Source organism: Cryphonectria parasitica (assembly GCF_011745365.1).
Source record: "Cryphonectria parasitica EP155 unplaced genomic scaffold M406scaffold_5, whole genome shotgun sequence".
NCBI lineage: Eukaryota > Fungi > Ascomycota > Sordariomycetes > Diaporthales > Cryphonectriaceae > Cryphonectria > Cryphonectria parasitica.
The window spans coordinates 525,883-548,438 of NW_024468913.1; the positions used below are offsets into that span (position 1 = coordinate 525,883).

The window sequence follows — 22,556 nt, forward strand, 5'->3', positions numbered from 1 at the left end:
TCGCAGCGATATGCTTCTTGACATCATCAACGAATGCCAGCAACTTGGAGGGGTATTCTCTTGTCTGATGAAGATCGGGCTGAGTTGCAGACAATTCCCTTGATGCCGTTGCCTCCTTCAAATGGCTCAACACATTCCGCACAGTATTATCCATGGTACCAGCCCTACACGCTGGACAAGATCTGGTCTCTGATGATGCCTCACTGTAACACCTTCGACAGGCCAGATGCTTGCATTGTGAGATGAGACGGCCACCATCTGTATCGAGATGATCGTTGATGCTGTATATTGTGTTGGAGCAAAACACACAGTTTGCTGCGTCGTTTTGCTGAAGGTAGCAAAGAGCATCTTCCAGATCATTCTCGTCGGAACAACTCCGCAGATGTCCGTGGTTACAGAAGAGGCGCAGCTTTAGCAGGGCCTGAAAGATCAGTGGACTACATGAATCAGTAAGACCACTGACATTCAAGTCGTCCAGCTTCTTGGCACGGCGCAGGATTTCTTCGTAATCGTTTCTTTCTGCTGAATTGAATTCCAAATGCTGAACTTCGATCACAGGCTCGGGCAGGCCGGCCACTTGTTTCGTTCTCCGCAAGCAAATCGAGGTCAAAAGTAGTCGGAGGGTTCTGTAACGATCTCGTACACTGCGCGTCTCCTGGTTCATAATGAACCTGCGAAAAGTCGCAGGATGGTCCAGTAATGGGACTCGAAGAATATTAACGAGAGAACTGATGTCTTCCAAAGAGTTTTGAAAAGGGGTGCCACTCAAGCACCAGCGGTGCTCAGCAGCAAGGCCAGCAATAGCTTGAAATTGCTTGGTCTTTCTGTTTCTCACTTCGTGTGCTTTGCATGACTTTGTCTTAGAAAGGATGGGTTTTTCTAATAGCAGTCTTCGTGATACGCTTACCTTCGTCCAACACAATCCGGAACCATTCGATTGTTCCGAATACACCAAACCCCGAGACACGACTCGTTGGACTTCACTTACGATGGTCTTATAAGTGGTGAAGACGATATCGCAATCTAAACATTCTCGCGCTCGTTCATGACGCCCCGGTCCATGAAACTTGACAACAGAGATGGTATTGCATTGGACATGTCTAGGTAATTGTTAGTTATACTCTTTCCATATTATGTATGTGATGAACCAAGGTATTGTCCATCGTGACCTACTGTTGTAACTCTGCTAAATAGCTGTCAATGAGGACTATGATAATCATTTCAGAAGTTTCAGTATCATGTATCACAACTCGGGGATCATATATAAGCACATGTCTCTTACTTACTCGAGGATGGCACAACAACAAGTGTTGCTTTTGATCTGGTATGAGTTGCGCTAGTGGACGATTCTTGCAATGCAAAAGCCGTTGCTCGTTCAAGAGATCCAACAATGGTAGCAAGCATCACCATTGTCTTGCCTAATCCCATCTCATCTGCTAGTAAACCACCTTTACATTCATATTTCTGTGGCCGCTCGAAGCCAGTGATCTTGTGTCGGTAACTTCGAAAATTGGGATGCAGAAGTCAGCTCGTAAATGGGTTCTCACTTGGAGACTTTCCAGGCTGACCTTTGTTCTTGCTTTTCCGTCACATGTGTCTCCCATAGAGAAAATCCGATAGGTAGTGTCAGCGTTTCGCGACGGAGCACGAAATCGAGTGCTTGCATTTGATGACTTCCAAGGTGTGAGTATTTTCTGTTATTGTCAAGATTATTTGAAGTCTGACATACTCTTTCAAAGCGGTGACCAGCGCACCGCTTCCTCCTCGTTTCTGTAACATCGAGCTCTGTGATAGAGAATCTAGAATGGAGTTGAACTCAATACTGCTGCCTATTTCAATAGGATCGAAATCTTCTGAAGCAGTTGAAGTCTCTGGCTCGTCCGCTGCCTCATTTGTGTTGATTGCAAACATTGGGGTCGCATCAACACTAAGACCCTGCAGTTCTTGCACATGAAGAAAGTGAGGGTTGTAGTATTGTACACCTTGGCGTCCGGCGAGTGGCTCTTGTAAGTAAAACCCGGATAAGGACAGAGCTGTTCCGACTAAGTGTGCATCTTTCCGGTTACCATACACATTGATATCAATGACCATAGTTGCGAACCGGTTTGTCAGCCACGACTTCGTTTTGTCACGAACTTGACCCGTGTCGACAATGGCCTCGAATTCAACATTGTACTTTTGGAGGATTTCGTGGAATACCTGACTGTGATTCTTGCTGAAAACCGCGAAGAAGTTGTCCGAATATTGCAAGCCGTACCACGCATCTGCGGATGACCTAGATTGTTTGTAGAGCACAGGCAATCGCTGGACACGTTCGGCGAACTGCATGTGGTGAGACTGGAGTAGCAGGCGGATGCAGACATCGCAGATCTTCGAGCCCTTGTTAGTCCGGGCCAGTTCAGGACATATAAGGTGGCAGAGGTGTTGCAGCTTACCGAGCCATAGCATAGGATACACGATGCATCTAGGGGCGGACCAACTGGATGTTGTCCCAGGTTGCTACCACACAACGGCTCATTTACGTGTGTGCGTTGAGGAACCCAATCTTCAGTATCTCGACTCTCAGCCACGCTTATCCAAGGATGCATGCTCTCATGATGTATTTCGTCCATGCTTGTGCTGGAAACTAAGAATAGTCGCAGCTAGTAGAATTGATCGTGAAGCTTTAGGGCCACGAAGAAACTTTTGAGGCGGTTTCAGGATCTTATATGACCGAGTTGATGTTCACTTCCCTTTCCCCAGAGAAACTTGTGTTTGATATGCACGTTGTCGCCAATGGCTGGGTTTCAGCTAAATAGGTCCATAGCGTATTGGAGACACAGAATCAACGATTTTGGGTGTTCATGCCAGCAAACATGAGTTGGGGGAAGGGTGAGGGGCTATTAAATGGCTACATAAAAAGCCACAGCCTCATTTTGGTTGGTAACTAGTAAATCTCCTATGCACATACCCTTGCTCAAAGTAGTACTTTAACCAAATCAAGGGGCTCACCTGCAGGTTCACAACCAATCGCCAACCCAGCACAGCTTCGTCGGGCGGCGGCATGTAATGCAGCTTAATATTAGGCCCAGAACAGCCACCTCTTGATGACACCCGTATAAGGCGAACGATTCTCTTGTTGATTCCCGTTCACGCGCAAACATCTCATCTCCAGTTTATAGCGAGCTGTACAAAGGTCGACCAATATGTCAAACCCGAATTCGATAGCAGCCTTTGAACAAGCGCGCAGAGAGTTTGTGGCTGAGCTGAAAATCGCCGACCGGCAAGAGTTTCAGAACGCAACCCGCGAAAATGTACACTCGGAGATCGACAAAATTCAGGCTCGGCTAATGAGACAGAGGCGAGGGAAAAATTTGACTCGATTGAAGTCGTTCCTCGAGGCGATAGACCAGTTTGGCAAGGTCATTGAAGTCTTCGGCAACGCATCTCTTTTTGTTGCCTTCCTTTGGGTGAGTAAATGTTACGCTGGACTCAGTAGTATTAATCAATCCATCATTATATTGATTTGATGCTAGGGACCCATGAAGTTCCTTTTGCAGGTGAGAGGAGTCGATATTCATTGTTATGGCATCAAGAGCGTCCATATTCCTAGTGGACTTCAGATTAAATTTTGACTGCTCCTTGGCTAGATCGCAAGTTCATGGACGGACGCGCTGGACGATCTTGTTGGCGTCTATGAGAAGATTGGCGATAGCTTTTCGCAATATCTGCAACTTGAAGGACTCTTCGAGAAGGATGCAGACATGCTCAAATACTTGGTTTTGATCTACAAAGACATCTTGCGATTTCATCAACAAGCATTGCGATATTTCCAGCAGCCCCGTAAATATATGTTCCATGGATGTTTTGAGAGAGGGTTTTATACTGATAAAATTTCTATGCAGTGCTCAAGCAGCTTCTCCAGGCAACCTGGAAAACGTACAAGACTCGCTTCGACCCGATCGTGGATGACATTGAACGTCATAGCCTACGCCTTCAAGTCCAGACGACCACGTCCCACATCCGAAACGAATCTCGGCAATTGAGGGCCATCATTGTTGAACAGGAGGGGCAAAGGTTGCGCGATCTTTACCAATGGTTGAGGTCGCCAACAAACGGTGCCCAGAGCAGCATCGACAACGACCATCACCACTACAGAACATTGTGTGACGAAGACCCTGAGAACAACAGATGGCTCTTGGAGAAAAGAGCTTTCAGAGAGTGGATTGAACCGATATCTTTGATGAAGCCTCCACTCCTATGGATCAATGGTATACCAGGGGCAGGTATGTGCTGGGGCTTCCAAGCATCATCGAGTTGCCTCCTCGAGGATATGCGCTCATCACTCCATCTAGGCAAAACAATTCTGGCGTCTTCTGTGATTGAAGAAGTCAAAAAGTCGCATCCTCAATCTACAGTTCTTTTCTTCTACTGCAAGCAAGACAACAGCGAACGAAATTCATTTTCATGCATCGCTCGACACTTCTTGGCCGAGTCGCTGAGACACAACCATGATCTGCTCCTACCAATCATTTACGATCAGTTCTCCAAGAGCACGGAACCAATCCTTGACAGGCTAAAAGATATCGAAGAACTTCTTCGGACTGCCGTATTGAACTGTCCGTGCGCCCACATCGTGATTGACGGCATTGACGAGTGCCCTCGAGAAGATAGAAAAATGATTGTACAATGGTTCCGGAAACTTGTGGAAGATGTTGAGCCGCAAGAACAACATCGTATTCGGTGCCTCTTCGTGAGTCAGGATGATGGTATTGCTCGCAAGGACTTCTCGGGGCTTGCCATGCTCAAAATCGAGCCAGCGGATAATAGCAGGGACATTAAGCAGTTTTCCTTTCGGGAAGCGAGTCGAATCCAGTCGGCATTTGACCTGGATGTGGAAATGACGGCGACTATTGCTTCAAAAATACAGAGTTCCGCGGGAGGTGTGTTAATCTTTTCTTCTTCTTTGTATAGCTCGCCCAAGTACAACGCCCTTTTGGCTGACTCGTGATGCAGGAATGTTTCTGTTGGCCAAGCTGATAGTGTCCAATTTGTTGCAACAGACAACGGTCGAAGAGATCGAGAAGGAACTTGAAGACGAAAATTTGCCAAAGGAGCTCTATGAAGCGTAAGTCGTCGGTGGTCTTTGGCTGAATGTTCTAACTGACCTGAAGATGTAGATACTCTCGAATACTCTTACGAGTGTTCGACCAGGCTTCAGATTCCCAAAAGGCGGCAACACATAATCTGCTTCAATGGCTGGTGTGTTCAAGGCGCACCATGAAGTGGTACGAGATACAAAGTGCCAAAGCTATACATGTAGAACATCAGTTGGTTGACTGGAACCGTCGGCGTTATCGTGTCAGCTCCAAAGACTTGTGTGGATCGCTGGTCCAAATCCGAGACGACACTACTGTGGACTTCGTCCACAACACTGCGAGAATGTGAGAAATCTTTCAACGATTCTTTCGTCCGATCTCGCCCCGATCTGACAAGATTTCCAGATTTATAGCGTCTCAATCTCACAGCAGGATAGATAAGACAGCAGCGCACTTAGCGTTCGCCTCGCTCTCCATCGACTACCTGAACATGCCAGATTTCAGTCAAGACTTCGAAGTTAATGAGTCTGTCATACTTGCTGGCTACTATGGTTTCATGGAATACGCAGTGGCCTGCTGGCTTCGCCATTTGGAAGCCTGGGCTCGTGAAAATGAGGAAGGTGATCCTGAAATCGATGGTTTGGCCGAGGCACTGGAAGTGTTTTTGGGTACACATCTTTTACCGGCGATGTCGAAGCAAGCCGTTCCAGTATCCAAGGGTAACGAACGAACACTGGAGCCCTTCCAAAAGTACGACTTCTTCCAGGATCTCCAGCGAGCAGTGATTCAACTCCGAAAAGAGTTGACATTCTTTGGCGAGATGAAGGACCGCGAAACTCCGCTAGACCTCACCAATATTGTGAGTCGTCTACGGACCCGCATCGAGAATGTGTACACGGATCTTGCGGCTCTCAATGAGACGAAGCGTCTGGTCGAGATATACGGGCCGAACTTGTTCAAATGCTCGAGACTGAGCTGCCGCTATTTCTATGACGGATTTGCGACAGCATTTGAACGTGACCGGCATCTTGATAGGCATGAACGGCCATTTCGGTGCACGGTGCTTGGCTGTCTCTCTTATTCGATGGGCTTCGATACACAGAAAAAGCTGGATAACCATATGAGACAAACCCATAGACGTTTGGAAGACGATGAAGATGCATTTCCAAATAGGAACGACATCTTCAGCGAGAAGCAGGCACCTGTTAGACCTCCAGAAAAACGTCCCCGAAGCCCGACTAGGGGGGAGGGTAATGCATATTCGAGTCAAACTCTAACGGCTAAGAAACCTAGAATAACTGAGTGGCATTGTCCGTACTGTGAGAAGGTCTTCAAGAAGAAGTTCAATATGACCAACCATGTCCGCATCCACAGCGACGAGCGAGCATTTGTTTGTGGAACATGCCCGTCATCTTTCACACGGGAGAGTGACCTCAAACGACACGAGAAGAATCACGCGCCAAGAGAACACATATGTGAAGGATGCGGCAGTAAGTTCGCTCGTTCGGACACTCTTCGAGACCATCACAGATCCGAGACAGGCAAGGCATGCTTGTCATCGCTATCACAGGGGCAATCCGGTCAGAATGCCATCCATTTACAACAGCCCTAGGGCTTCAAATGCTGTCGGTTCCTTCTTCTAGATGAGTTCGGCGGTGTTGACAGAAGCTGGCTATAGTGACATTAAAGGCCAATACAAGACAGACGATGAATGCAAGGAGGTTATTGTGTGTCTATACTGTACTCGCTTTGAGAAATTATCAAGAGTGGTCCTGACATTTCTAATGAGGACTACACAAGGTGTCTCAGTGTCTCGTACATATCACCATCAAAACTGGCATCTCAGAGGTTATTATGAAGGCTCTTTGGTCCAGCTGCCTTGATTCACGGTCATATATCGCTTCTATACACAAGTCTTCATCGACAAATGCATTGACAGGACGAAGTGATAACTTATGTCTTCTCATTCAAGCCTGGTATCTTCCAGACGTCGTCACGCTCAGCTAGACAAATATGATTGCCCACTGGCATCATTCATCGTTCCATACCCGCCCACAAAATATCCCTCTCCCACCTCCGTCGTACCCGACCCCTTTCTCCCTGTCGGCGCGGTAGGCCACTGATCGAGGACCGTCTCCTGGCCAGTCAGCGTAAAGTTCACTACCGCCAGCCCTGGCTCGATATCAAGCTCGAGGCTGTAACTGCCAGGGTAAAGAACTCTGTTCCCGTCCTCGTCCACCCTTGACAGACTTCCCAGAGTCAAATTCAGAGTGGCCGTGCCTGCTGAACCCGCCGAGATGTTGTGCGCCCGCTGGTACGCCACGAGCGTCTTGAGCGGATACGGCGTAGGGCCGAACTCGCCCTTCAGGAAGAGCAGGGCCACATAGTCAGACAGAGTGTTGCCCGTGTTGTGAACCGTCACAGGAACCGAGGCAAATGGGCACAGGTCCAAGTACTCCACGCCAGTGCAGTTGCTCGTCAAACTCGCAATGTCGAAGCTCTTCGTAGAACTAGACAGGCTCATCTCCGCGGTGAAAGTGGTGTAGTGCAGCCCATAACCAAATGGGAAGACAGCCTCGCCGTCATACCATCTGTACGTCCTCCCAGGAAAACCACTCGCCTCGTCCGGCCGCAGGGACATATCCGTCATCGAGACGTTGGCAATGTATCCGGCAGGATACTGTGTGAGCGGCAACCTTCCTGCAGGCGCCTGCTGCCCAGTAATGACATCCACAATCGCAGGCCCGCCGTCCTGGCCCGGATAACCACCCCACAGCAGAGCGCCAACGCCCGGGTTGGCCAAGAGTGGGCTGCTGTCGACCTGGCCGCCGCCCATCTGCACGACGACAAGCGGCTTGCCCGACAGTGCCAGCTCGCCAATCACGTCGAGCTGGGCACCCGTCCAGGCAATGCTGACACGGTCATTGCCCTCGGACTCGACGGAATCATCGATGCCGCCAAAGTATAGAAGCACGTCTGCCGCATCTGCGGCTTCCCAGATCGTGTCCCAGCTGTTGGTCGTCGGGTCGCCGTAGCTGGGGCCGGCAGAGTACAGCACGTTGTCGCTGCCGAGGAGCTGTTGGACTGCGTAGAGCGGTGAGTTCAGATAGGGCGCGACGCCGTAGTATGAGCCCTGCATCTGGGTTGTGGCGGCGGCCCAGTCGCCCAGCACGGCGACTGTCTTGCCCTGTAGTTGGTCGGTTGTGAGCGGCAGGGTGTTGTTGGTATTCTTCAGCAGCACTGTGCCCTCGACTGAGGCGAGATAGGCCAAGGTTTGCGCCTCGGGGGTGTTCACGTCTTCCCAGCCCAGCGACCGATATGGCTGGTCGTCGGCAGAATCAAAGAAGCCTAGTCTGACGAGGCTGGAATAGAGTCTTGTGAGCGCGGTGTCAAGGTCTGTGTCATTGACGAGACCTTGATCATACGCCTCGCCCAGGTGATGTGAGTAGTAGGTTCCGCAGTTGAGATCGGTGCCGGCCTTGAGAGATGCTGCTGCTGCTGCGGCCCTGGAGTCGGCCCAGCGGTGTGGGAGAAAAACGTTCTGCACCGCGTCACAGTCGCTGGTCACCCAGCCCTCGGTGGTGGCAGACCAGTTCCAGTGGTCTCGCAGGACGTCGTTCAAGAGCCAGTCGTCTGCACAAGTGGGCACACCGTTGACGGCATTGTACGAACACATGAACGCTCCGACCTTAGCATCGCGTGCACAGGCCTGGAAGGACGGCAGGTAATACTCGACCATGTCCTGTGTAGAAATGGACGCATCGAACTGGTACCTGTAGTTGCCGTCCCAGGACTCGACATCGTACCCTGCAAAGTGCTTGCAGGTAGACACGACCTTCTTGTACGTGCCATTGACACTGCCCTCAGCGTCGTCTGTGCCCTGAAGCCCGGCGATCAGGCTCTTGACGTACGAGGAGAGGTGGAAGGGGTCTTCGCCAGGTGTTTCCTGGCCTCGTCCCCAGCGAGGATCGCGGAAGGGGTTGATGTTGGGCGTCCAGTAATCCAGGCCTGCCCTGCCGTTGTTGCTGAAGGCGCGGGCCTCAGTGGACACGACGGTGGCTACTGCGTAGATGAGATCGTCGTCAAAGGCTGCGCCCATGGTGATGGGCTGGGGGAACGATGTGGCCGAGCCAAACTCAGATGCATTGTCCGAGTTAAACGTCACGCCTGGCGAGTCAGCTATGCCGTGGAGGCCCTCGTTCCACCACTCGTAGGCGGACAGTCCGAGCCTGGGAACGCCAGGGGATGTAGAGATTGTGGCATTGATCTTCTCGGCCGTGGTGAGTACCGAAACCAAGGCCTTTGCGCGTGTGGTAGGATCTGTGTCTGGTATTAGTCTGGAGATTGATACTTCAGCCTGCACTCGTGGCTGTAAAAAGCCTCCTTACCTAATGAGGCGTTGCACACGGAATTGTTGGCGAGTGGCCCTGAGATGCAATCTGGGAAGCTGAAATTGGCGAGAGCCGCATGTCTGCTCAGGAGGGCCAGACTGGCCAAAAGAAGAAGTGTGGAAGACCTGGCCATGGTCACGAGAGGTGTCGAACTGGGACTGATCCAGGTCACAGCAGACAAGCTGTCTCTTGAGAAGACATGGGCAGTTTCTTCCTTTTATAGTGAATACGTAATTAATATACGACGTTGCACAGATGAGCTGGACTATAAGCGCCCCTCTCTCCTGGTCGTGATCGGAGGTACTAAATTGATGATTTGCCGGCGTAGTCTCCAGGCCCACCTCTTTTTTTGTCGGCATCATCATCATCCCCGCGGGGTCTGTGGAGAATCTGTGGAGGCTAGCTGGAGAATCTGTACCAGTTCTCATCACAATGGTGTAAAGTTGTGTAGTTTTGATGGAGTCGAGTTCGGTTGAATCCTCACCGATGTCATGGGTTCAGCCGGATGCCGGTAGTAGCGTCGAGAGCGGTTGGTGTAGTAGCAGTGAGTGGCAGTCGGGAATTTAACCGGCTTTTATCCTCTGCAGCATGCAAGCAGGGCACGAACTGGGTTCGACAAGGGGAAACGATTCAGATGAGAGAAGGCGACAGAAAATTGTCGTTGGTCTGGTGACTGGACTCTGGAAACCTTAAATCACTGTCGTGGACAAACTGGGCCAAGTATAAGGGCTGCCTCAACTTGAACACTCCTCGGATTAAGACTACAGGCTCTCTCAACCTGCTTAGAGTTCAGCATGTCCAGCAAAAATGGAACCTATTGCTCCTTTTTCTTCGCTTCATCATCAATAGTAAAGCATGCCATGTCATTGCAGAGAGAATGGTGGGGGGGGGGGGGGGGAGGAGGAGGTTGGGAGGTTCACGTTTTAGAAGTGTATCATAGAACAAGAATTGGCAAGTTATCTGTTGTAATAAATACCTGATAGTCAAGTTACTGGATTTAATTGGGAAGAGGTATGTTATCTCCCCAAGATTGTCCTCTAGAAGTTATCATAGACTGAAAGCCAAGCTTGTTCAATCTCGACAATGAAACAAGTTTCAATGGAAATTCATGAGTGGATGGAGGCACTTAGCCAAGACTGTGGAAGAGCCTTATATAAATAATATCTTTTGTGGTCATGTGCTGTAGCCAAGTATGATCGGCCGCTTGAGTGTATATCGGATAGATCTCTTGGATCGGAGGAAGACAGGAAAGTAGCCTTGCAAGAGGCTGTTGGCGAATATTATCTGGGCTGGCTACGTAAGTAATTAGGCCACAAAGCCTGACTAATATCCAACTTTCTCGCTCCATTGAGCCAGCTACTCCAAAGGAATCACAGAAAGATGAGAACGCCCCGGGATGTTGTCTTGATGAATTCAACAGAGTGCGGTAGGCAGATTATAATCAACAGCTGTTTTGATATGTCAATAGCCGATAAATGGCTTCGATGACCACCTCGAGATGAGCATCCTTATGTACTTGAATCAGGATCTTGGCACCACGATCCGGAAGACATAGTTCGACTAGGCAGCAAATATTGTGTAGTAAAAATCTTATATTTGAAGACGAAGAGTTTATGTGTCGAGTGAGTGGGTAGTAAATTCTTCGCTGGGCTTGTATGGTCGACTCTGCTCTTCCATATCTTTAGGTTTTCTCGTCTAAGTGAATACTGGGCGGCTGTGGGCAGCAACTGGTACCCAGGTCTGCAGTGCGTACAAGCCTCCAAGAGGGTTTTACTAGGCTGGCTCAAATCTCTCTATCTTGTACAACCACCCAATGGTTCCCGTTTTTGGCTTCTGTACAGTCATTCATGAAAAGTAATACTTGGTATACAAAGTTCGGTTGCCATCCCGTCCGCAGCTTCAATTTTGATGACGAGCACAAGTGGCCAGCCTATCGGGTTGTCAAGTATGTCTATGACATGTGGCAGAGACTATACTTGGTCATCCACGAATTGCCATTGCACCTGGGCTTACATGGCTCGTCATGAACCAGGTCGGGCAGTCTCGAAAGTGCTGAGCGACTTTCCTTTGCAATTTGACATCCGCTTAACACCCTTGCCTCCTGTCCAGGAGAAGAAGCCATCGGATAAAACTGCGTCTTCTCAGGACCAAAAGCAGCGAAACATGAGAACAATCTCGGACGCATAGTAGGGTCAGTAGTCACAGGGGAGTCTTTCGGTCTTTTCGTTACTAGATCCAGATTAGAGGGATTATGAGTGAGATTACACCACAGAGAACCTGACAAGGTCCCCTGTCGGGCTTTTGTACTCTACTTGATTAACTCCGTCCCCGTTGAATTGCCACTGGTGCTTACTCTGTTGTTATTAGTATGCCTCTAGGTCCCCACTTTTTGGTGTATGAACCTGAACCTCTCAGCGATTGATTTGCGTCTTCCTTTTGATTTGTAAAGCACCTCTGTTTCTTAGTAACTAAGTCATCGCCCTCAAATAATCACATTAAATATCGGATTGCGTATGAGATCTTGAGAATTAGATCTGTTTTTTTTTTTACTGTCATTATCGAAACGCGGAATAAAATACTCATCTTCAGCAATCTCGCTATTTCTCCGCATCCCCTTCCTGGTGTCTTGGGTCTCGGCCTGCTCGCGCCATCATGTCGGGCTCAGCAACCGCAGTCGAGATCGAGCTCGGCACTCTGCGAGTTGTAGACGAGGCGCAGTCTCATGACAAGAGTGCTCCAGCATTGGCCGCATCTTCTTCGTCGACGACTTCTCCTGAGCCCGTCGCACCTGGCAAGCTACGCTCAGCGGGCATTCTCATAACCCTCGCCTCCGTCTCGCTCCTGAACACATTCAACTCGGGCCTGCTCACAGTCGCCCTGCCCACCATGGCCCGCGATCTCCCGATCCCGTCGAACCTTCTCCTCTGGCCAGCCTCCGTCTACGCCCTGGGCCTCTCCTGCTTCCTGCTGCCGCTCGGCGCAGTCACGGACCTCATCGGCGCCCGGCCCATCTTCCTCACAGGGTGCGTTCTGTACACATGCTTCACCCTAGCCGTGTCGCTGGCCCGGTCCGCCGACCAGCTCATCCTCTTCCGCGTGCTCCAGGGCATCGCCATGGCCTTCTGCATGCCACCCGCCGTGAGCACCATCACAAACATCTTCCCGACAGGCCGCACCCGCAACGTCGCCTTTGCCGTATTTGGCGGCGGCAGCCCTCTCGGGTTCGCCCTGGGCCTCGTCCTGGGCGGCCTCTTTGTGCAGGCCTCGAGCTGGCGCGCGGGCTACTGGATGAGCACGAGCGTCAACGCCGCCTCCATCATCCTCGGCTGGGTCGTCCTGCCAGGGAAGAGCGGCGATGGGCTGACTGCGCCCCTGGGACAAGACATCCGGCACAGGCTCGCCACGGAGCTCGATTGGATAGGCGTGGGCGCCGCGAGCGCGTGCCTTGCCCTGCTGTCGTACGTGTTCGCAGAGGTGACGAATGGCTCGGGTGTGTTTCGCTCCCAGCCGCACATTTCCGCCCTTCTCGCTGTTGCGGTGCTGCTCGTCCCTTTCTTTGTGTTCTGGGAGGGCCGCCAGGAGAGATTAGGCCGCCCCGCCGTCTTGCCTAACAGCATCTGGAGGCGGCGTGAGTTCACGGCCGTTTGTCTATCTGTGTTTCTGACCTGGTCGTGGTTTAATGCATTTGGATACTGGGCAACACTTTATTTTCAGGAGTCGCAGGGCCTCGACGCGCTGCATACAGCCTTGCGTTTTCTGCCGCTGGTCGTGGCTGGTCTGGCTACGAATGTTCTCGCTGCTGTGGTCATGGACAAGGTGAATGCCGGGCTGCTCAGCCTGCTCAGTGGGATTGTGAGCGCCGCGGCGCCGCTGATTTTCGCTCTGCAGGATCTGGGCTGGATCTACTGGAAGTCTGCGTTTCCAGCTATGATCTTGAGCGTGATAAGCACAGACCTGCTTTTCAACATCAGCAATCTGGTCATCACTACAAATTTCCCTGGGAAGAGCCAGGGCCTGGCGGGTGGTGTGTTCAACACGGTGGCTCAGCTGGGGAACAGCATCGGGCTGGCTATCACGGCCATGATTGCCGCTGCAGTAACGAATGCTGCTGGGAACGATGGGATGGTCACAAAGGGAGGGTTGACGTATGATGAATCGGCGTTGCAGGGCTATCGGAGTGGGTTCTGGACTTGCTTTGCTGCGGCTGTAGTGAGTACTTTCATCAGCTCGATTGGCCTGAGAGGTGCTGGGAAAGTAGGCAAGAAGAAGGAGTCGTAAATTTGTGTCACTTACGGGGGGCATGTTGTAAGAAGATAGATTTACGTTAACTATGTTTTCTTCTTTCTTCAGACACTATGTTCTAGATAGACTCATGGCGGCTGAGCTTGCAAATTGTCTCATCAGATTTCACAGATACACAAACTTCAAGGAAAACCACATGTTGTTCAGTCTGAGCAATTCCCTAAGATGTGATACCTCAATGAAGTAGAAAAGGCCGAGCCGCAAGGCTACTATATTTAAGAAGCGAAAGCTATGTACGCAATATAAAATTAGATATATCCAAGGAATCTTCAATAACTGACCAACATCACCAATCATCACGTCGGCACAGGCCAACCCGTGGACCAGCTCAACACATTCCACCCAAATTGGTAGTCCGCATCCGAGATACCAATCGTCGTATCAGCATAGTGATAGTACAGCACGCTTCCGAGGTCCGGGTCCGGGTAGACACCCTGCCCTCCAGGACCAAACACAGTGCCGTGACTGGCAAGGACGGTAGTGCCGCCGCTGGCAGTGCAGTCAAGCCCATCGGCGTCGATAAAGGGCCCGCTGACGCTGGTGCTCCGACAGACGCGGATGGAGTACTCCTCGCCGGCGGCGGGCATGTCGGTGTCGTAGCCGCAGCAGGCGCCCGCGGAGAAGAAGAGGTAGTAGTAGCCATTAGCCTTGCGGTAGTAGATGAAGGATCCTTCCTCGGCGTGGTCGGAAGTGCCGTTGTAGGCAATGTTGTAGCTGGCCCCGCCTGAGGTTGCCGTCGCGCCGCTGTTCATCTCCACCTGGTAGATGTCGGACCAGAAGGAGCCAAAGTTCATGTAGTAGCTGCCCTCGGCCGTCAAGATCAGGTTCGGGTCGATGGCGTTGTAGGCCTTGCCGGACGACGAGGAGATGCCCGTCGCGCCGTGGTCCGTCCAGCTGCCGTACTCCATGGTGCTTGAGGTCGCGTAGCCGATGGCGGAGTTGGAGGTGCCGAAGGTAGAGATGGCATAGTACATGACATATGTGTCGCCGACAAGGTGGACATCAGGAGCCTGTGAGGGTTTATTAGTATAATCGCCAAATTTGAGACAGTGTACTCTTTTGTAAATGAACGAGATGTTTGGACTAAGCAGGCAGACTTACCCAGAGATCATCATTGCCCTCCATGTCGATGATAGAACCGTTGGGCATGGCATCTCCCTCATACGTCCACGGACCCTCGAGCGAGTCGGCTTTATAGATCTGGCCACCACCGCCTGTGTTGAAGCGGAAATAGACACCATCAGAGGCACGACGGATCAGGGAGGGATCGTGTGCCCAGCAGTTGCCAGAGCATGACCCGGGGTCAGCATAGTCTCCATAGACAAGCGGTATAAAGGCCAGCGCCAGGGCAGCCAGGCCCTCGGCGTATCTAGAAAAGAACATGATAGCGAATGATATAGTAAATGAGTGAATAGTTAGAGAAAGAAACTTAAAAGAGGAGAAAAGGAGAGCGTAAAGAATGGTTGACGAAACGAAACATGTGTAAGAAACAGAACCCTCGTCCCCTATGTATATTATAACATCGTGAGGAGGGGGGGGGGGGGGGCAAGCTAGGTCCGCCTCACGAGAGAGGGTCCTCCCGGTGTCTCGTGTTTAGCTGGCGAAACAATAAAGAGGGTCCTTGAAGCCCCTTTTCCATATCGTACAAGCCAAATCCAGGCAGTCCCATGAGAAATGAATCATCTGGGCGGCAAAGATTGAACAGGCTATGAAAACTGCTGTAGCATTAAATAAGCATTTTGCGAATGAACATCTGCATTGCTCGAGGTTATCAAGTTGTTGGTCTTTTGCATCCGATGTGAACAGCAGAGAATCGCCCAGACCCTTCATGACCCCCAGTCAGGCGGTTGCAAACGGTTGAAAGGCAACAGAAAAATTTCGCTCAATGCAGATGTGTATTTCAGAAGACCTGCACTTTCTTGCCTTGGACTCTCCATCATCTCGGATCAGAGGAGTGGCTCATTCACCAGCGACTTTGGTCGCCGGATCAGCTGACTCCGATCTGGCTGGGAGACGTCGCATGTGGCAGCCGACGAGACCGACGACTCTTTGACCTTAATCTCAAGCTTACATTGAATAGGCTTGACAGTTCATTCGGAAATCTGCCCCCCCCCCCCAGCTGTTGATACAAAGAAACTCAGCACTCCGTGTTCTGGTCTATTTCCAATGCCTGCCCCGAGGATGGGGAATGAGTTCTGTAAGGTAGAATTCAATGCTCCGTAGCCGCAGCGTACGGGGTCAAAACTAAAGAAGGGCTTCCGAAGGGATCAGGGATCTGAGTGATCCTTTTTCATTTCCGCCCTCGGCCGAGCAAGCAAATTTCTTCCGCACCGGCACCATCTTGTCCTTCGAGCTGACCTCGGCTCTCAAGGCTATCGTTCGAATGTAAAAATGGGAGGAAGGGGAAGAAATAGATATGAAGATCTTGAGGCTCTGCGGGAGATCTCCGGCGAATATTTCAATGTGATTTCTGATCGACGAGACCGAGTCGGTGGTTCGACAGGGGGTCTGGAGCGCACATGTCGATCTGCGCAGTGCCTGGGGCCAATTGCCATAGTAGGACCCACTGACCAGGTGCCTCTGCGTAGATTTGGTGAAGTCTTTAGATGCACAAATCATTTTTGTGTTTGATTTGGGAATTTAAGAAGCTATACAATCTATACAATTGCAACAGAGACGACAAGTCGCGCACCAACAACACTGACACGCTCTTAAGTGCTGTGTCACCAGAGCAGATGAAAAGGTGAACGCACAACCATGCCACACAAGGACATGTAGGTGCCTTTGTTTTCTTTTTGTCCATACAAGACTGTCTGGAAGCTTTGTGGCTGGGCGTTCATGATAGAATTTCTGAAGATCATCCCTAAGCTGTTCGCAAACCTTTCACGCTGGTCAGCTGCAGCTGCAGCCAGATAGTCTCTCCAGCTGCTCTCCGCAGGCTGGCACTCGCAGAGACACATGTGCGACTCATGGACACGACTCAACATCTCTTTAACATTCTGGTAAACGATTCTTGTGCCACCTTTCGAAGACGGGCAGTACCTCTTCGTACAGCCTCGAGCCTGACGAGATGGGTCCTATGGGTCCTACTCTCTGTGGGAGGGAAGAAAAAAGTTGGAAAAAAAAAAAAAGAAAGGTGAAAGAAGTTGTGATTTTCATCTTCATTTATACCCAGAAAGGTAGAGTAAATACATCAAATTGGTCATGAGATACTAGTCCCTTAAGAGAATGAGTTTATAAAGAAATAATTTGTAATCACTCTGCAAAGGTGGGCTCCCAAACCTAATAAAGGAGAGAAAAGGTGGCTGGTCTGACATGGCAGAGGTGTAAGCGTACAGCAGTTATCATAGACAAGACTAGAACACCGGAGGCAGATCTTGGAGATGGGGTGGTCTTCTATGTATTACGTCTTATCTCAGAGCCAAAGTCTGGCAGTTCCTGTACATGATTCATTCTAGGTGATGGCCCATCACTCACTTGCATCACACATGAGATTTGCTATCTATCGAAAGCAGATGCTGTGAGTGTCCCGCACCTTGTCCATACTGAATATGTCCTTCTCATTTCAGACGACAACCTGTCAGCATTTCCTACTATAGTAGATATATGTTCATCTGGCTTATACCCCAGAAGTATGATGATCTCATCATGCCGTTCAGGGTTCTGCGCCGAGGTGGAGAGAGAGCATCAGGGCCATGCAGAGAAGTGGGGGCTTACAGAATCTGACGTGCAGGAACCCTCTGCCTCTCCTCCTCTGCAATGGAACACAACGATCATCGATCAAGGTACGAAGCAGCATCGCATCTTAACCATTTGTGCAACGGTGCCTGAATTTCAGGTCCAGGTCCTATGTGTAGATGATTGAAAATTAAGGTTGGACCCCACCTCCTACCATGTAAGCCAAGCCACTGTCTGCTGTCTCCTTGTCTGACCAGCCAGTTGGATGATGGAAGAGGAGTGTTGAAAAACGAATAGGCTGGCAGGGTCTGCCCAGGCTCAGTGTAGTGGTCCCAGCCTCCCGCGATTTAGGCTATGGGGCATGGCACTGGGGTATGCCCAGGGCGCTGTCTGTGCTTGGACCCAACTAAGACCAGCCTCATGAATTTCTTGTGACAGGATGGGGAAGGATGCGCCATCCACGCAAAAGAAGAAAGAAAAAGAAATAAGTGTTTGTCTCTGACTGATACAGTAGTCAGAGCTCTGGAATGCGAGGCTCACTTTGGAAATGAACATAAATTGAAAGCCCTATGTTCAATAATTTGGTCCAGATCAGAGACACAGATTTGTTTTCCCCAGGTTTGCTTGGTCCAAAAGAGCAATTCAGAGGAAGATCAGCCAGAACGTCATCTTGCAGGGATTGGGTTTCCAAGTTATCAGCAGCGTCACAAGTGCACCTGCCCACGACCTACACCACTGTCTAAGGAGGGCAGGAGCAAACTCTCATCTGGACACACCTTGAAGGTGAATAGCCTATGCTGACTGGGGGAGGAAGAGGATGCAGGGCTCCCCAACCTCAAATGATCACATCCTTGGGAGAGAAGGGGGAAAAAAAACAAGCGATCCTCACGATCCCACCCTGACAGAACCACCCTATATCGAAACTGGGAAACACCCCTGCCCCACCCTCCACCATCGCTATACTATGGTAGAAGCTTACCTGCCACCCCCATATTAAAACCCTCCTGCACATCTGCACACGCCAATATCTGCACCGCCTGCGCCTTTCTACCAGGTGCACAAACACATCTACATCTGTCTTTCTCTCTCTCGACAACAATTTGCAGCTGCAAGCCGCCTCTTCCCCTCCCTCTTGGTCGCCAAGAAGCCCAGTCCAATCCAGTACGGGTTTCTGTGCTGTAGCTGACAGCAGGCACCTGGCTGACAAGAAACTGATCTCGACCGTTTCTACTCTTCTTATTCTCTGGAAATCTCAACTTGGACTCTGTGCCCATTAAGACAACGTCCTCGAAACGGCGCCTGTCCTGACAAACGACTCAAGATGCCGTTTTTATTCACAGTTGGCTTCGTCTTCTGGCGATTCGTCGAAATTGTCACTTTGGTAAGTTGCTGCTGCCGCCATTGCACGCCCGTCTGCTGTCCTCCAACCCCGCCTCGACGTGAAACTTGGCAGCGCATCGACCTCCTTCTGACTTGGGCGCGCAACTACAGGCTCCCATCGTGGGCATGCTCGGCTACTTCGTCAATGGCTACGTCAACGCCAACGTGATGACCCCCGACTACATCTTGATACTCTTCATAGTATCCGTGTTAGCCCTGGCTTGGGCAATATTCACCCTCTTCTCCTACCACAGGAGCAGCACCAACGCGCGGTTTGTCGCCTTCATTGATATCTGTACGTCTTTGGTCCCCTCACTCCCCAAACACATAGACAGAGATCTAGCGCGCGCATCTATATCAGCTCGAGTATCTGACCTGACAACTTGTCGCGACCCACAGGCTTCGTTGGCGCATTCATCGCCGGCGTCTATTACCTCCGCTTCATCTCGAACGCCGACTGCAGCCACATCGCCGCCGGCTCTGGCTACGACATCGATTTTGGTATCTTCGGCACGTACTATGGCAACAGGTATCACGTCGACACAAACAAGACCTGCGCCCTGCTCAAGGCCTCGTTCGCATTTGGTATCATGGAGTGCATCTTCTTCTTCTTTACCGCCATCCTGGCCTGGATTCACGGCGACCGCATGGCCAAGGAGCGCACCACCAAGCGCTACTACCGCGAGACCCACTACTCGCGCCGCGGCCACAGGAGAAGGAGCTCTCATGGAAGCCACAGGAGCCACACCAGCCGCCGATCGAGCCAGTCGCGCCGGAGGGTCTACGTCTAGGGGCGGAACACACCGGGGCCGCAAACTTCGGATGTTCGGAGGGTGTTGCCGCACTGTCATTGAATCGAATCAGATTTAGTGATCGGGACAGGGAGCGGGATGACAATAGCGGGCAGGCTTTTTGATCCACGGGTTTTGATTTATTTCCTTTACTGTTATTCGGTGATCTTGACGTGGGACACCCTTCTTTCTATGGCTTGATGTTGATATTCGGATAGGCTGCTCTAGGTAGCCTTCTTGATGACTTATGATTGATTACAAGGCCTTTGGCGATACATGCAGGATAATTATGAATTGGGGACTTGCTGCAGAGGCGGGGCTGCTTCACTCTAGATCTGGCCACTCCAATAGAGCCGCTTCTCGGAATAGGTTCCAACCAAATTCTCAGTTCAATACTTGGTGGTGCAAATGATTTATTGCAGACGTGAGAGAGAAATTCCCATTCTGCGGAGCTAGGAAGGGTGTCTATACTAACCCCCCCCCCCCCCCCCAGGGCGGGGCCAGCTGCCTTACCAAGCTCACTGCTTGAGGATCTGATATGCTCTGGCTGCTTATAATGGTCCTCGAAGACAGATGATCAATTTGAGCAGCCTGTGTATAGTGCACCACTTGAGACAGCAGCAACACAATGCTAGTCTACCGGTAGAATCTTGTTCGACGACAAGTAACGGCTTGGCCACATACTTGGTACTTATCAAAGTTATTTTACGTGAACGTGAAATAATGAGTTGGTCCTGAGCTTGATTGTCTAGCAAGATGGAACATCACATACCCTTTGATTGGTGCCAACTCCTCTGTATCACTGTTAGTCAAAAGGGAAAATAATAGCAATCATGACCTTGAAATCATCCAAGTCTTATTTGTCTACTCTTTCTGATCACCCTCTCTGATCGTCTTCTTCTTCTTCTTCTTCTTCTCTTTCTTTTTCTTCTTTCCGTTTTTGCTCATCATCATAGGGTAGATATCCCCATTTAAATTATCAACAATTGCAACGATCTCTTACCCACTGAAGTTCACGTACTTTACAAGAACACAACCCTATAATAATCTATAACCAATCCAGCATGCCTCCCAAGAGTTGAAATCGTGGCCACTGTCCGAACGTACAAAGCAGCAGCCGCCAGATAAAAAGTCAAATACCAAGACGGAGACCAAAGCAACCTCCTCCTAATCAAAAACTTACCTAACGGCGTGTCTCAACCTATCACAATAAGAATGGCCAAGTTCGTCGCCGCGCAACTCGGCAAGGGCCATCGAAGTCGCTCTCAACAGGCAGCACGGCAACTTCGCTGCCGAGGCTCTCATCGACCTTAGCCAGTACAGGTACGCCGACAAAGACAAGAGATAGCTCACGCACCTCGAGGCCGCGGTGTTGCAGCAGTGTGCGGGCTGGCGGGCCTGCCAGATCCCCCCATCGATGGACGCGCTGCCAACAAGGGCCAGCAGTGGCCGCTCTGGGTGCGGTTGGGGCTTACTTGCGTCTTTGGGACTGGCAGCATATATGCAGACGCACGGGCAGCAGTAGAGGGCCGTGGTGAAAAACGTGGAGACGGGCAAGGCGCGGATTGGGCTGCGGCCGTGGCGAGGATCGCGTATGATTATAAGAGTCTTGTCCGGCATAGTTCGGAAGCTCCGAAGGAACCTGACTTTGTGCTGACATTTAAGTAGAAACGATACCTCATACATTTTGTATGGACAAGTGTTGGGCCATTCTTTTGTCATCTCCACGCCAGATATGTTGTTGAGACTAGGGTTTTAACTATCGTCTACTTGGTGTGCAGATGTCGTACCTTTTTGTTTGGTGTTTTGTTAGCGAAATCTACGTGCTTCAATTCACCAATTGGAAATAAGAACCCAGTTGTTCAAAGAACACTTATAATTTAGTTGGCGTTGCAAATCACAGGTTCACTCGACGCGTCCTCATAAAAATCTGGGAAACACATGAATTCAGACGAAAAGATGAAAAGTTCGGTTGGATCTTCAGAACATAGAACTTTCTGTGCACGTGTTGGTCAATGAATCATCTTTTCGAGCTCTCTACCGCTCGAACTGCTTGGCGACGTTTGGGCCATCAGACCCCCGCTGTATGATCCACGTCTCAGCGTGGACGATCAGGTAAACTAGTAGCCGCCGCTGGTACAATGTTGCGCCCCTGTGAGGCTCAGCGGGACGAACAACTATAGCGTAGGGGAGGAAGCAGGGGAACCTTACCGAGGCACGCCCTGGTACTAAGTGACACGGCAGTAAAGCCACATGCGCTATGGAGAGTGCTGGGCTTTGCCATCATCATGCCTCAACTTGGTCCCCTTCAGACACAATCTAGATTCAGCCACAGCCCACTGCACTGCGCTTATTGTTACAAACAGTCTTGCTGTTGTTCCTAGGATTCCTCCAGCACTAGGTTGCAGCCACGCCTCCCTGGCAATGTTGACACCTCGGCTAGAGGCTTCGCGATGGCTGCTAATTATCTTGCAATTCCAACCGCTCGCACACGGACAGCTGGTTTAGATGCTTAGGCAATGACCTTTGAAAAATGAGGTAGAGATCCTCATTTATCTCATAGGAGAGAACATCTAGATAAGAAGAATCAACGAGCGACTAACCTTGGCGGACGTGGGATGACGAACAACTCAGACGACGCACCTTCACACAAGTCATCTGAACTTCAGTCGAGATGAGCTTCAAGATCGTCGTGATCGCCTGATCTTGCCCATCATCCCAGACTTTGCTTCTCTGATCTCCCGGTGCTTTCGTGGTTCACCTCGTTTACATAACCTCGCAATGAAGCTTAATCTTGATCCTTGCCCTTTCGCATTTATTTACTATTCTCACACACGCCCTTGGTATTTCGCCTCAGACGTTGTCTTCCCTTGCTTGGCTTGTCAAACAAACTCATGACATTTTATTGTGCAATGGCTTACCCCTTTCCCCTTCGG

The 22,556-nt window shown here is 50.6% G+C and overlaps 7 protein-coding genes across 7 annotated transcripts; 3 read left to right on the top strand and 4 right to left on the bottom strand.

The window, feature by feature from the left end:
- Positions 1–454: 454 nt before the first annotated feature.
- Positions 455–1,503, bottom strand: M406DRAFT_242350 (uncharacterized protein; the record flags this gene model as incomplete). The annotated part of the gene is made up of 4 exons (XM_040916169.1): positions 455–843; positions 908–969; positions 1,174–1,207; positions 1,287–1,503. Coding segments are annotated over 4 exons (702 nt in total), but the record flags the coding sequence as incomplete, so codon positions are not given.
- Positions 1,504–3,185: 1,682 nt separating this feature from the next.
- M406DRAFT_339885 (uncharacterized protein) lies at positions 3,186–6,690 on the top strand (the record flags this gene model as incomplete). Its single annotated transcript, XM_040921496.1, has 7 exons — positions 3,186–3,449; positions 3,630–3,822; positions 3,885–4,265; positions 4,335–4,922; positions 4,996–5,107; positions 5,160–5,423; positions 5,508–6,690. The coding sequence occupies 7 exons, from the start codon at positions 3,186–3,188 to the stop codon at positions 6,688–6,690; spliced, it is 2,985 nt and encodes a 994-aa protein (XP_040775181.1).
- A 387-nt stretch (positions 6,691–7,077) lies between these two features.
- On the bottom strand, positions 7,078–9,602 carry M406DRAFT_43125 (family 3 glycoside hydrolase; the record flags this gene model as incomplete). The annotated part of the gene is made up of 2 exons (XM_040924214.1): positions 7,078–9,404; positions 9,467–9,602. The coding sequence occupies 2 exons, from the start codon at positions 9,600–9,602 to the stop codon at positions 7,078–7,080; spliced, it is 2,463 nt and encodes an 820-aa protein (XP_040775182.1).
- A 2,519-nt stretch (positions 9,603–12,121) lies between these two features.
- M406DRAFT_258472 (uncharacterized protein) lies at positions 12,122–13,747 on the top strand (the record flags this gene model as incomplete). Its single annotated transcript, XM_040917235.1, has 1 exon — positions 12,122–13,747. One exon carries the CDS (start codon positions 12,122–12,124, stop codon positions 13,745–13,747), a length of 1,626 nt encoding a protein of 541 aa, XP_040775183.1.
- A 320-nt stretch (positions 13,748–14,067) lies between these two features.
- Positions 14,068–15,154, bottom strand: M406DRAFT_43708 (family 43 glycoside hydrolase; the record flags this gene model as incomplete). Its single annotated transcript, XM_040924229.1, has 2 exons — positions 14,068–14,781; positions 14,873–15,154. The coding sequence occupies 2 exons, from the start codon at positions 15,152–15,154 to the stop codon at positions 14,068–14,070; spliced, it is 996 nt and encodes a 331-aa protein (XP_040775184.1).
- A 3,389-nt stretch (positions 15,155–18,543) lies between these two features.
- M406DRAFT_356470 (uncharacterized protein) lies at positions 18,544–20,011 on the top strand. The gene is made up of 3 exons (XM_040923454.1): positions 18,544–18,830; positions 18,941–19,124; positions 19,229–20,011. The coding sequence occupies exons 1-3, from the start codon at positions 18,771–18,773 to the stop codon at positions 19,618–19,620; spliced, it is 636 nt and encodes a 211-aa protein (XP_040775185.1). The 5' UTR covers positions 18,544–18,770; the 3' UTR covers positions 19,621–20,011.
- Positions 20,012–20,484: 473 nt separating this feature from the next.
- Positions 20,485–21,240, bottom strand: M406DRAFT_330574 (uncharacterized protein; the record flags this gene model as incomplete). Its single annotated transcript, XM_040920539.1, has 3 exons — positions 20,485–20,563; positions 20,624–20,626; positions 20,978–21,240. The coding sequence occupies 3 exons, from the start codon at positions 21,238–21,240 to the stop codon at positions 20,485–20,487; spliced, it is 345 nt and encodes a 114-aa protein (XP_040775186.1).
- Between the last annotated feature and the right edge of the window lie 1,316 nt (positions 21,241–22,556).

Excerpts from the sequence above, each read along its gene's own strand:
- M406DRAFT_356470 (XM_040923454.1), top strand. The coding sequence starts at position 18,771 with ATGCCGTTTTTATTCACAGTTGGCTTCGTCTTCTGGCGATTCGTCGAA. Across the intron at positions 18,831-18,940 it reads TCGTCGAAATTGTCACTTTG|GCTCCCATCGTGGGCATGCT; the intron begins GTAAGTTGCTGC and ends GCGCAACTACAG. Across the intron at positions 19,125-19,228 it reads TGTCGCCTTCATTGATATCT|GCTTCGTTGGCGCATTCATC; the intron begins GTACGTCTTTGG and ends CGCGACCCACAG.